The sequence below is a fragment of the Myotis nattereri genome (genome assembly GCF_964212035.1).
Source record: "Myotis nattereri genome assembly, chromosome: 18".
Classification (NCBI taxonomy): domain Eukaryota; kingdom Metazoa; phylum Chordata; class Mammalia; order Chiroptera; family Vespertilionidae; genus Myotis; species Myotis nattereri.
This window is the reverse complement of record NC_138093.1, coordinates 21,924,770-21,939,541: the sequence shown is the minus strand read 5'-3', so window position 1 is coordinate 21,939,541 and position 14,772 is coordinate 21,924,770. Positions and strand designations below refer to the sequence as shown.

Here is a 14,772-nt window from a genome sequence, read left to right as displayed (position 1 = left end):
TTTGGAGGCAGACAGGACTTGGTCAACAATTGGATTCACACAGTGTAACCCAAGGATGAGGTATCCAGAAGTACTAAGATTTCCAAGTTTCCGACTGGAGCAACTGAGATGGGAATGCTGAGGGAAGAGATGACGTTGCTTCAATACCACTGATAAGCAGTAAATGCTCTGAAAATATAAATTACTAACATTTTTAAAACCTAAAAATTAAATTATAACTATCAAATTTGAAATTACAGAAGGAAAAAATAAAATGACAGAAGCAACTCTACAATAAAAAAACTGCTTGGTACTCAGCCTAGATATATGCTCATTTCATATTATATTCTAGTACAGCCAAAAATATTTAGTGATAGTACATTAACATAAAAATAACATCCTACCTAATAAAAGAGAAACATGGTAATTGGCGTACAACCGCTACCCTTCCCATTGGCTAATCAGGGCAATATGCAAATTAACTGTTAGCCAAGATGGCGGCCGGCAGCCAGGCAGCTTAAAACTAACATGAGGCTTGCTTGCTTCAGTGACGGAGGACTCCAACGTTCCCCGCCTGCCGCGGCAGGCCTCTGAGCTGCAAGCAACTATGTAACAAACATAGAAGCTAAACAAAACCCCAGAAACCTGCCGGGCTTCAGCCAGCAGGATCGCAACATTGTAAGCAAAGGCCAGAAACCTACTTTCAGCAGCAGAGGCCTAAGAGCTGGAGCCAAGCCTCAAAGCTAAAGCTGGCCCAGAATAAAAAAAAAAAAAAAAGAAAAGAAAAAAAGGAGCAGTTGGGAGCTTCAGTTACCCCCAGCCTGAAAACAGCCCTCAGCTCCTCACCCAGACTGGCCAGGCACCCCAGTGGGGACCCCCACCCTGAAGGATGTGTGACCAGCTGCAAACAGCCATCATCCCCTCACCCAGGCTGGCCAGGCAATCCAGTGGGGACCCCCACCCTGAAGGGTGTGTGACCAGCTGCAAACAGCCATCATCCCCTCACCCAGGCTGGCCAGGCACCCCAGTGAGGACCCCCACCCTGATCCAGGACACCCTTCAGGGCAAACCAGCTGGCACCCACCCATGCAGCAGGCCTCTACCCTATATAGTAAAAGGGTAATATGCCTCCCAGCACTGGGATCAGCGGAGCCGCGAGGCCTCCCGGCACTGGGATCAGCGTGACAGGGGGCAGCGCCCAAACCCCCTGATCGCCCTGCGGCTCTGTGTGTGACAGGGTGCAGTGCCCCAACCCCCCAACCCCCACGGGCCCTGCTGTGTGTGTGTGACGGGGTAGAGCCATAACCTCCCCATTGGCCCTGCCCTGAGTGTGAGAGTGGCGGCACCCCAACCCCCTGATCGGCCCTGCTCTGTGGGTGATAGAGGGCGGCGCCCCAACCCCCTGATGGGCCCTGCTCTGCGCGTGACAGGGGGCTGCGCCCCAACCCGCTGATTGGCCCTGCTCTGTGCGTGACAGGGTACAGAGCCCCAACCCCCCTGATGGGCCCTGCTCTGTGAGTGACAGGGGGAAATGCCCCAACCCCCTGATTGGCCCTGCTCTGTGCATGACAGGGGGTGGCGCCGCAACCTCCCCATTGACCCTGCCTTGAGTGTGACAGGGGGTGGTGCCCCAACCCCCAATCGGCCCTACCCTGAGCGTGACTGAAGGTGGAATCACAACCTCCCGATCGCCCTGCTCTGTGTATGACAGGGGGCGGCGCCCCAACTCCCCAATCGGCCCTGCTCTGAGCCCGACCAGGGGCTGCACCTAGGGATTGGGCCTGCCCTCTGTCACCCGGGAGCAGGCCTAAGCCAGCAGGTCGTTATCTCCCGAGGGGTCCCAGACTGCGAGAGGGCACAGGCCGGGCTGAGGGACCCCCCTCCCCCCCGAGTGCACAAATTTTTGTGCACTGGGCCTCTAGTTACATGATAATTCTATTATAAAACATCCACCTGCTAGAAAACTTTTTTGTTCCTCCTAAAAATCAGTCTTATACAACTATATAAAAATGCCATATTTTCAGACAAAATTCCTGAATTAAATCCATAAATATCAAATTTGTTTTTAACCAAGTAATACAATTTCCAAATTTATACTAATGCTATGATCAAAGTATCTCTACCAAATTGCTGTTAAACTTACTAATCCAGTCAATGCAGCCATTTGACACGGAGTTCAAACTTCATTGTAGAGCTTTACACGTAAGGCAAATTCCATTTTCTTGCTAAAAGGCTATGCTATAAATAATGAATATCCTTCTATCTTTCCGACATTTTGATCATCTCCTAAAAATATAGTACTGCGAGTAAAATCACGAGGTCAAAGAGTATGAACTTTTTCAAGGCTTTGAGATCTAATTGCCATCCTGAAATACTGAATTATTTATATTAGCACTACACAACAGTTGTATCAAAACTGAGTATATTTAATTCCCCTTATATATATTACTACTTTAGTTTCCCCAAATATAAGAGTAATTATGGTACATCTACACAATGTAATACTACGCTGCTGTAAAAAAGAAAGAACGCTTACCATTTGCAACAGCATGGATGGACCTGGAGAGCATTATACTAAGCAAAATAAGCCAGTCAGAGAAAGATAAATATCACATGATCTCACTCATTTATGAAATATAATGAACATAAACTGATGAACAAAAATAGATCCAGAGACATAGAAGTATCAAACAAACTGTCAAACCTCAGAGGGAAGGCAGGGGAGGTAAGAGGTCAACCAAAGGATTTGTATGCATGCATATATGCATAACCACTAAACACAGACAATAGGGGAGTGAGGGCCTATGCTGGGGGCATGAGTGGGCGGGGAGAGGTCAATAGAGGAAAAAGAAGACATATGCAATACTTTCAACAATAAAGAATTAAAATAAAGAGTAGTTATGTTTGTTAAATAGAGAGAAAATGGGGAGTGGGGAGCTGTGAATCACCAATAAACCCACCACCCGAAGAAAACCTATGTAATAATACACATCTTCCCAATCTTCTTGACGTGCCTATGGGACCTGGAATTTTATTTCTTTAAAATAGCCATTACACCTGACATTTTCTGTGTGATTTAATCTACTGAGATTTTTTGCTTTAAAACTTCTTCTCATTCTGAGAACAGATACCTTAACAGCAGCAATAAAAATAATAGTTAAGCCCTGACCGGTTTGGCTCAGTGGATAGAGCGGCGGCCTATGGACTGAAGGGTCCCAGGTTCGATTCCAGTCAAGGGCATGTACCTTGGTTGCAGGCACATCCCCAGTAGGGGGTGTGCAGGAGGCAGCTGATCGATGTTTCTCTCTCATCGATGTTTCTAACTCTCTATCCCTCTCCCTTCCTCTCTAAAAAATCAATAAAATATATTAAAAAAAATAGTTAACACCAATTTAAAGATCACTATGTGCCAGGCACTATTCTAGGTGCTTTATACATACCAACTCATTTGATCCTACCTTCACCATTACATTATGACTAGGGGCCCAGTGCATGAATACGTGCATCTTGAAAGGAAATGTGGGCTGCGCCGCAGCCGCTTCCACACTCTGATGGACCCAGCCTGCTCACACCGCTGACGGCATAGAGTGATTGGGGCCGGGGCCAGCAGCAGGTGTGAGTGGCGGCTGCTGCCCTGATTGCCCCTCAGGAGCAGGGGGAAGTGGAGAAGCCCACAGGAGCGATCAGGCCGGCAGCCACTGCTAGCACCTGTTGATGGTGCTGAGTGATTGGGACTGGTGCTAGGCACCGGCAGTGAGTGTGAGCAGTGGCTCCGGCACAAGCTGCAGGTGTGAGCAGGGCTAACGCTGGTAGTGGGTGTAAGCGCTGGGCAGGACCGCAGTGTGAGGGAGCAAAGAATTTTTAGTAACCGGTGCCCCGCCTGGGTCTGACACCCTCGCTCACCTGCTCCACCATCCCACTGTGGCCAACGCCCGCCATGTTTCACACATGCCCTCTGGTGGTCAGCACACGTCATAGCGACTGGTTGTTTGGTTGTTCCACCATTCGGTCTATTTGCATATTAGCCTTTTATTATACAGTGGGGCCTTGACTTACGAGTTTAATTCGTTCCGTGACAGAGCTCGTAACTCAAATTACTCGTATGTCAAAAAGTGAACGAGTGAGACACGTGATGCTGGGCTGATGTTGTGGCGTTCACTGTGACGTTTGCTGCGCCAACTAGCGGTGGGGTATCTGAAGCTGGCTCGTAACCCGAATTTTAGCTCACAACTCAAAGCAAAAAATTGGCCGAGAGGCGGCTCGTATCTCAAAAAACTCATTAGTCGGGACACTCGTACATCAAGGCCCCACTGTATAGGATAGGTAAGGAACTTAGACAAAAGTACTGGTGACTTATGGCTTTATGTTTCACATTTTTCCTCAAATGAAAAAATGCTAAGAGGTTTTAAAAAATTTAATTCTTAGAACATTTCCACATCATTAACTTAACGGAAAAATGGGCTGCCCCTTTAAGAAAGTTTTACTGGAAGATGGGCAGAGGGGAATGAATGAATCTGTTGTCATATTACTTGGGGAGCAAATGGATTAAAATTCAATTGGAGACTTCCATTAAAAAAGAAATGTATAATTAGAAAATATGAAGAAATAAGGTTTTTTTAAAAATTACTTCAGATGGTAGTTTCTGCTACAGAAAATATGTCCCCTTTGAGACAATGTTACATTACTAGTCCATCTAACACAATAAACCACAAGAACTATAGAGATGGAGAACAGACTGGTGGTTGCCAGGAGTTAAGGATGCTGGGGGTGGGTGCAGGAGTGAGGGGAACGTAGCATTAGGGAGAGATCCTTGTGATAGAATTGCTCCGTATCTCAACTGAGGGGGTGGTTAGACAAATATACACATATAAAATGTCACAGAACTGGACTGGCATGTATTGAACTATATGTCTGTAAGATGTAACTTCAGGGAAAACTAGGTGAAGGGTAAATGGGACTTCTCTGCACTATTTTTTGCAACTTCGTATGAATCTATAATTACCTCAAAATAAGAAGTTCAACAACAACAACAAAGACCCACGTAATGGATTATGAAGCTGAAAGTGCACGGACCCCACCACTTCCCTCTGGAACCCTGACATGCTCTTATGGTTAACTGGCCTTCAAGGTATTTCGTCCTGCCCCACCTCCACCTCTCAACAGTCACTAGATTTCTCCCTGAGAAAAGGAAATTGCCTTTTCCTTTGTCTTTACTTCTTTTTGTCTCAGACTCTAGGGCAGGGGTAGGCAAACTTTTTGACTCGAGGGCCACAATGGGTTCTTAAACTGGACTGGAGGGCCGGAACAGAAGCATGGATGGAGTGTTTGTGTGAACTAATATAAATTCAAAGTAAACACCATTACATAAAAGGGTACGGTCTTTTTTTTTTTTTTTAGTTTTATTCATTTCAAACGGGCCGGATCCGGCCCGCAGGCTGTAGTTTGCCCACGGCTGCTCTAGGGTCTTCTTCCAAGTGACATGAAAATACAATCTAAGAAATAAATTCTACCAGTGTCATCTTGTACCCTGGTCAAGAGTTATTGTATATTAAAGCATCTCCCACAAACACCAAAAAGTTGAAGTAATTAGTGACTCAAAGAATGTTTCTGACTTAAGAACAGAACTGATGTAACTCGAGTATACTATGTAAAAAGCCTCTGTTTTAGCAAAGGCTCAAGGAACTATAGCATCTAACTTAATTTTTAAATCAGGCAGCGACGAGAAATCCTCTAATAGTAACCCTCATACAGAAAGGCAATTTCTTATTAAAAGTGTAATTGAAAGAGTATTCATGGACTCATCTGTTCAAGTATCATTTTGAGCCATGAAATTGTTAAGCCCGATTTTCAACTGCATTTACTTTGGAAGCATGTGGGAAGGCTAACACCACAACCGAGGACCACCTACCCTGTGAAAGAATTACTGAATTTCACAGGAGCCACAGCTTCTCTTATGTCTTGTAGGTTTGCTCTGTAAAGTCAAATTCTTGATCTAACTTTCATCCTGTAGGTTCCAACACTCTTAAAAGGACTGCTCTAAGGGTGATGTTGTAGGGATACCTAAAGATAGAAGAAGAGAAAAGGCCAATATAGACCAGCATGTAGACAGAGACGGAGGAAGAACAGAAAAAGTGATGGAATTTGTAAAGACTGCAGGGGCCTGGGGATCCTCACAAGATGATAACATCTGCTGAGGTACACTGGCTCAAAAGTGGGAAGCTTTAGAGGGGTGGAGTACATCCATTAGCATTCAGCCTACATGGCTATTTAGAAAGGTGTCTCAGCCACAGATGAAGTCCTCACTATGATTCCTGTATTTTTAATCAACAGAATAGCTTTGAAACTAGCATTCTTCCTCAAATTATATAACTCCAATGTAATATATAAAATAAAAAATATCACTTCTGCCCAGCTAGCATGGCTCAGTGGTTAATCATTGACCTATGGATTAGGAAGTCACAGTTCAATTCCGGTCAAGGGCACATACCCAGGTTGCGGGCTCGATCCCCAGTGTGGGGCATGCAGGAGTTAGCCAATCAATAATTCTCTCTCATCATTGATGTTTCTATCTCTCCCTCGCCCTTCCTCTCTAAAATCAACAAAAGTATATTTAATATAGTTTATATATATATATATATATATATATATATATATATGATGACAGTCGCTTTGCATACACAAGAAAATCTGCAGAGGGAAAGCTCTTTCTACATACTGTCAGGAATATCTTAATTGAAAGTCTTTAAACAATGGTTTAAGATTCAGAATTTCCTACTATGTACTTACCCTCATTTTAACCAGCATTCTTCCTCACTCTCTAGTGCACCCCAGTTTTACAAGAGGGGCTTATCGATCCTTTGTATTTAATGTCTGTTTGCTGACAATCTATACACCTTATTGTACTGATGTCCAGAACAAATAAAGTGTAGGCTTTTTCTTTGAATGGAATACAAGTCAGAGGACTTTCAATCAGAGCCTGACACTTCAGGAATACTTGAGAACCTCAGAGAGGCAGACATTATCTAATGTAATGACGAACGCACTCTTCCCTCCTTCCTTAAGACTTACAAAAGCACCACAGAAATGCTCCTGAAGAGGAAACCTAACTGCACGCAGGTTCCTGTCATCACTCATCCTGTGATGAATGACATAATGCTCATTCTGCTGTAGTACACATGGCAATGCCTTCAGCAGAAACACAAGCTTTAGAAAGCATCAGAGGTCATAACTGACAAAAAAAACCAAACACCCTATGAATGCAATAAACATGGAAAAAACTTCAGCATACAGTCACTGCTTCCTCAGCACGGAAGGACTCACACAGGAGGGAAGCCCTCTAAAGGGGTAAGAGCTTTCTACAAGAAAACAAGCCGGCATGATCAAAACAGAAATCACACTGGGGAAATCTACATCTATAAGAAATGTGGGGAAAGCTGAACAACAGTTGAGCTTCGACTAAATACCCAAACATTTATTCTATAAATTAATGAATGTCCAGAACCATTAAGCTAAACTTCTGCCCTTATTAAGTCTTGAATAACTCACACTAGGTTAGAAACCTGAAAGTGCTCTGAATTGTGGGCAGGAAGAAAAACCCTCCTGTTTCCACAGAATATTACTGAGTGTCCTCCCCATCACTAGAAGATGGCTACTTACTGGGAGGAGAAGAGACGTGGGTAAAGAAGGTTTTATGTAAGGGAGATGACTATCTATAGAAGCTTCCAAAGTTGGCCATGCTGCTGGGGCTAGTGGGCAAGTGAAGATTCTTAGGATTTCTGTAGCACGAGCTATGGGATCAGCAGGCCATGTGCTCAGATGGAGAGGGATCCACTGGTAAACAGATGACCCACTGAGCTGTCTCAGGCCTAACAACATCCAGACACGGAGGGATGCTCATATTTCTAGAGACAATGAGTTGCAGCCTTGTAAAAACATTGTACTCTTAATAAATGTCCTTCAGACTTGATAGGGAAGTAGAAGGGGAAAATTATTTAGGAGGTAAAATCAATTGGCAATATTGGAGAACAGGGAAAACAGGATAAAGGGAGAAGGAAAAAGAATGATTTGGAGGTTTCTGATTGGAATGAAAAATGGGAAGATGGTACAAATCTCTCAGACAGGGAATCTTAAAAAGTAATACCAAAGCAAACACTTTTTCTGTGTAATTATATTCCTATTAAGTATTTTTGAAAATTACCGGAGAACTTTCCTTTAATATTAAATTCTTTTATTGGTAAACGTATTTTTTCCCTACCATGAAACAAAAAAAAAACACCCCAAGAAGTCAAGAAGTCAAGCAAATCTGTTCCTTTGCCCTAGCCCGTTTCAGGGGTTAGAGTGTCTGCCCTCAGACTGAAGGGTTGCATGTTTGACTCTGGTCAAGGGCACGAACTTCAGTTGCAGGGCGCATACGGGAGGCAACCAATTGATGTGTCTCTCTTGCATCCGATGTTTCTTTCCCTCTGTCTCTTTCTCACCCTTCCACTCTCTCTAAAAAAATCAATGGAAAAAATATCCTCAGGTGAGGATTAACAACAACAAAAATCTGTCCTTTTGTCTTCTTTCAATCTGAGTTAATTTCAAGCGTGATACAGGGTTGGAGAGAAACCAGATTAGCATTATGTTTGATCCAGATCTGCTCTTAAAGACATGATTTTGATTATGTATAGTTTCAATGAGTAAAGACAGTCCCTATATAATAAAAAATAACTTCACATTTCAAAGATAAGGCAGCTAGTTCCTACAGTGAAATTAAAGGTTTGGAACTTTTCTTTTCCCCTGAGCAATTCTGAAGTACATGGCACACCAGAAGTGATCAGTAAGCAGCTTCACTAGAAAGTGACTGAACTTCTGTAGTTGCCCCTTCCTTCCTACAGGTCAACAACAGGTTAGGCAGAACATTGAGCTAAATTCTGCTTGACATGAAAGCCCCGGGAATACAGACAGGAATTCCACAAACTGATGGGAATTACAGGGCCCTATGTAGGGCACTGAATTAGCAATAGGAGAGATCTATTTTAATAAACGGAAATGGTCTCTAGTATAGGTTACTGAGACCTGTGTGGTTTAATCACCAGCCTGCCAATAAAATCACTAAGCCACAAAGGATTCAGACTCTCATCTTCAAAGTTCAAATTTAGTACACTTTTAGTTTCAGAAAATGTGAATAAATCATCACCAGCAATAAAGGTACATATGATTATACAAACATAATAATAAGCTTTAATTTAAATAGTTCTGGTGTAACTTCACTAAAGATTTTACAGTTTCATAAAGTACACACACAAAACACAAAAACACAGCTTTTAAAGTTTTTTGTAAGTACTGAGACTTGGTATAGTGGACAAAAACAAAGATAAACTTACTAGATTCAGTGATAACCACTACCTTTTCATAGTATTTTGCTAAATTTAACAAAAAGAATTCCTTAATTTTTAAAAGAATTCCTTCATACTTTAAATGAAGCTAATATTCTAACTACATAATGAGGTAGATACCATTTTATGCTACTAAGTAAGATGAATTCGTTAGACTGGCTGACATCATGGCTTAAGTAATATTTTGTCAAATTATTCCGTAGCAATGGTTTTTGACAAAATAACCAGTATCTAACCAAACATTTTGGAAAACAATTCGAAGATGCTTATGCTCTACAACTCAGTAACTAATGTGCTCAGAGTGCAGGTGTCAACATGGATGCTCCTCAGCAATACTGAACATAAGAAGCATGCTAAAGACGACAAAAAATAGGATTCCATCTACATAAAGAATGTAAAACCTGCAGTAGCACATATTGCTAAGGGATATATGTGCTTGCAGGAAAAATATATTAAATGCACAGGAGTGACACAGATCTGCACTGGATAGTGGCGGCCTTGGTGGGAGGAGGGAAGAGAGGAGGTGAATGTAGGAGAATGCAGCGCGGCTTCAACAGTACGGGTTGGGTAGGTACACAGGAGTTCATCTTATTATTCTTCATGTCTTATGTTAAATATTTCATGATAAACTAGAAAACATTTTTCTGCCAGATGACAAAGTCCAGTTTATGCTGCCAAATGTCATGTAATCTTGGTGATTATGAGTAATGGTTTTCGAGGTGGCATACCATCTAGCCCTTCCTTGACTGCTCACCTTCTGCTATCTGCCCACTATAAACTCACCGTAGCTCGCTGGCCTTTGCCCTGGGTTTCACAACTCACTCCAGTAATACTGGTAGTTCCCCTATGTAAGCAGAAGTGGCTTAGTTACAGTGGGTAGATGCATAATAAATGTTAGTCTCCTTCTTTAAAAATACAAAACAAAAGTGCCTTTTTTGATTCTCTCTCTTCCCTCAAATATGCCAACATAATGTCAAATTATAAAGTTATAAAATAAAGGTATAAGGGAAAAGACAACTGGAGTAAGTTGTGAAACTGTGTCTTATTCTCATTCTCCCATTAAAAAGCTTCAAAGCCTTGGGTAAATCATACAACCTCTTGAAGTCTATTTTCCCCCTTCACTAAAGTGAGGAAGCCAAATTGACCAAAATGACTCTTATAGTACTACCTATGACTGAGTGATGTATAGCTGTGAACGCCACATGAGTTTCTGAGGCCTGAACAATATACAGACAAGTAACATCAAGAGCTTTAAATGTTTACAATTTAGGAAGCATACTTTGACAATTCTAAAACTTCTTAATTTGGGATTCTATAATTGACTATTTTGTATATTTAAAAGAAAAGTTCTTTAAAAGTACTCACATCTGGTTGAATGGCTTTAAATACTGGGACATCCATTAGTGTTATTTGACCCTGAAATAAAAAGTAAAAAAAAAAGACAATTTCTTCTTTGGAATTCTATGATAATGGCATATATTCTAAATAAAAGTGATATTCTATACTAAAATATATTGAATAACCAAGTCTTTACCAGGAAAATATCAATTTATAAGGACTTAAAAAAATGAAAATTTAGTCCTAGTACCATTAAATAAATGTATTTCTAATTATTTCATACCTATTCATATTTTCTTGTGAGATAAATGAGGTAAAGTTAGAAAATAAAAATAATTTTGAAAAATTTGAACACAGTTATACTTGAAATCAAAATCAAAACCAAAAATCAGATCTACTGGTTCATGGAGCAATGTTCAATATCAGGAAATCATTATATTCTGTTAATAAGTTAAAGGAGAAAGAGAATATAAACAAACATTTATGTCATATAAGAAATAAAAGTTTTTCTGGGTAGTTTTCATAATATTGCAATAATGCCTTCAACTTTCATTTCTCAATTTTTTAATTTCCAAAAAGTAAAAATACCCCTAACCTGTCAATAAAGTGCAGTTGGCTTGGGGAGGTGGTACAAGTAGGGACCACGAAAGCAATTACCATGAAGGTAAAATACTTATTATTACTTACCAAGCTAAACAAAAGTTTATGTGCTGCTCTAAAAATATCTACAGCTCTTCTTACCTTCCCCATTTCATCCCTCTGCTTGCTCCATCCTTGGGCTACTCTCCCTTTTAATTCTCACCCCCAGCTTTGTTTATTTACTTTTACCAGGACCTCCGCTGATCCTATAAATTCTAACTCAATAGCACCAATATATAAACTATGTGCAAAAACTGGAGCAAGGAGGAGGGAGGCTTACCGCATATTCTTCTGGTGTAACCTTAAGAATATCAAATACCACGGCATCAAAGCTTTTCTTCAATTCAGAACCCTTGTCACTTAACGATTCAGAACTGCTACTTTTCTGTTAAAGTAAAAGAAAATGCAGCCATTTTAATACTATCTCATAGTTAATGTCACAGAAACGAGATTGGCATTAACGACTGAGGAAACCTTACCATTTGCAACAGCATGGATGGAACTGGAGAGCATTATGCTAAGCGAAATAAGCCAGTCAGAGTAAGATAAATATCACATGATCTCACTCATTTGTGGAATATAATGAACAACATAAACTCATGAACAAAAACAGATCCAGAGACAGAGAAGCGTCGACCAGACTGTCAAACCTCAGAGGGAAGGTAGGGGAGGGTGGGGGTAAGGGGTAGAGATCAACTAAAGGACTTGTATGCATGCATATAAGCCTAACCAATGGACACAGACAGCAGCGGGGTGAGGGAATGAGTGGGGGGGTTGGGGGGGCACTAGGGGAATAAGGAGGACACATATGTAATACCTTAATCAATAAAGAAAAAACATTTAAAATAAAAACTGAGGAAACGGAGTAGAGTGGTTTAACAGATGCTGCAGGGAAGTTGGGCAGAATGTGTTGCTTATCTGGAAAAACACCAGATAAAGGGTCAGGCAACTAGAAGCCTAATCTCAACTTCAGGTTTTTAGGTTCCTGAGTAAGTCATTTTGTCGTCTGTCAGTTTCCTCACCCGGACAGCCTATCATTTCTATAGAAATAAAAGACTTTAGTAAGTTAAATGATTTTCAAATGGGTTGAAAAGGAAGTTTAGAGAGAAGGATACACCTATTTATAATTTTTAAACTTATTTTTATGAAGAAAATGGAAGATTATTTTCATAACATGAACCACAAGAAAATGTTCAGAACTCTATTATTAAATAATCCAATACTATTTGTGAAGTGAATGTATGTGATACTGTAATTGATACTATTCTTCCTATTATATTACAAATTTAAGTGTTTTCTACTTTAAGATTACTATTTTATGTTTGAATTTGCTATTGTTACATGTAGACCAAAAAGTGGCTTTTGGCTCTGAATATCTTACTTCTGGTCAGTTTCCATTTCCTTTGTACCACATGATACAAATGTACTCTGCATCTTTTGGCTGAAATCAGGGCTTCATCAACTGTAACAATATTTAGATTATGCTCTACTAAATGGAAGCAGGAAATCAGGCACAGTTAATGACACAAAAAATTTCACCAGTTTCAATTACCAAGGTATAAAATGTTAGCCTATTAGCTGTTAGACACCAATTTTGAGCACTTGTCCTTATGCCTCATTTTTACTTTTCCCCTCCCTTTCAGGAGCAGCTAATTATCAAGACAGTTACAAAGGAAGGGATCCATCATCAATTCTGGAAAGCTCTCAACCATAATTACTTCAAATATTTCTCCTGCTCCCCTTTCTCCTCTGGCAGTCCCACTATGCGTATGTTACACCTCTGGCATTGTAACACAGTGCTTGGATAATGTTCCACTTTTTCATTCCATAAATGACTTTTCTAAATAGTTTTATTTGATGTGTTTAATCTCTGTAACTATGACAAGCTTACAGTATGTCAACATTATTTTATGTCCTAAGACTAATATAGAAATTTATTCATAATGTTAAGCGTTCAAACAGAATTCAGTTTAGCAGTATACTAATCCAGTAACTGCCTAGATAGCTAATTACATCAGTCGAGTACTAACCTGGTAATTAAACATAATGGTAATTTTTTCCAAGTTTTTAACTGCTTCAAGGCAAGCTAGCAAATCATAATGGTAGTTTCCCTGGTCATGAAAACGAGTAATCACTTTCCTTTTGTCCTTACAATTACAAGGGATGTGCTTCTATCTGCTTCTCCAATATCAGGAAATACAACAGTGAGAATAAGAAGCTAAGCAGTACTTAGCATAATGCACTGTGAGAGAGCAGTTAGTAACTCTTTATTCAACACAATACTAAACAAAGTACACATTTCTAAAAGTCTGAAACAAAGTTTACTGTAACTCTACTGATAGTGGAAGCTTTGAGAGCTCAGGTTAAGAATAAAAGTATGTAATACTTTCAACAATCAAGATAAATTTTTTTAAAAAAGAGGAAAGTTACTGAGAAAGAAGAAGTCAATCACCCAGAGAAGTATCTTGTTCATTCTGTAAGCTTATCATATTTATGAGAAATCTGCATTTTAATATATTACTAGATCTGTACTTTAAGAGAAGGTGAAAACTATTTTTATATCTGAAGCCTGATGTAATTCATTCACTTTTAGGAAAGTCAACAAAATTTTGTATATAAGTGAAATGATCTATTTTATTTAACAAATAATTGTGTACTGCTTCATGTAATACCAGACAAATGTTTCAGGACATATAGTTATTAATATACTATACATATACACATATACTTAATGTATTAAAGTAATATGGTTATAAATATACCAAATAAACACACTTATAATACAAACATACATAAACATATAATCCCTGAGGAAGAAAAGCTATGTATAAATTTGTGAAAAAATTATTAAAAAGTATTTTTTTTTAAGTGATAGTTTCAAAAATAAAAAAGCTCCCATTTGTTTAAGGGATCAGGAAAAGACTTTCCTGAAAGTATAGCATTTGAAACAGGTTTTGAAAGACAGACAAAATGTATTTTTTGTGTAGTGAGAAGGAGGGACATATCAGAAAGAAAAAAGAAATTCCAGGTAAAAAAATGACATAGGCAGGTATAAACAGAAGTAGGAAAAACTAAGGTTTATATATATTCTTTCATGAGACTATAAATTTCATTTTATAGAGGATTAGCAGGAGTTAAATCCATTAGAGAACAAATTTAGGGCCATTTTGAGAAAAGTCTTGAATGCAAGGCTGAGGGTCATTTGTATTTAATTAGGCAATGAGGAACCACAAATAGTTTGGGGGTACAATAAAGTTTAACAGCTATATTTTAAGAATACTAAAACTGAACTGCAGACAAATGGACCAAACCCAGCTTAGTAGAAGTACAAGATCAAACTAAAAAGCTGTTGCAATAATTCAGACAAGAAATAATAAATGACCAAACGAAGACAGTGCTAGCAGAAATAAGGAGGAAAGGACTGGACCCTAGAGATAAA

At 39.7% G+C, this 14,772-nt stretch overlaps 1 protein-coding gene across 3 annotated transcripts in view; it reads right to left on the bottom strand.

Annotated features, from left to right (window-relative positions):
- Positions 1-14,772, bottom strand: part of RALGPS2 (Ral GEF with PH domain and SH3 binding motif 2) — a 121,986-nt gene that overhangs the window by 68,426 nt on the left and 38,788 nt on the right. For all 3 annotated transcript variants that reach the window (XM_081112126.1, XM_081112124.1, XM_081112125.1), the window contains 2 exons: positions 11,614-11,718; positions 10,722-10,772 (listed from right to left, as the gene is read on the bottom strand). In XM_081112126.1, the coding sequence (XP_080968252.1) occupies positions 10,722-10,772; positions 11,614-11,718 (156 nt within the window). The remainder of the gene's footprint in view (positions 1-10,721; positions 10,773-11,613; positions 11,719-14,772) is intronic.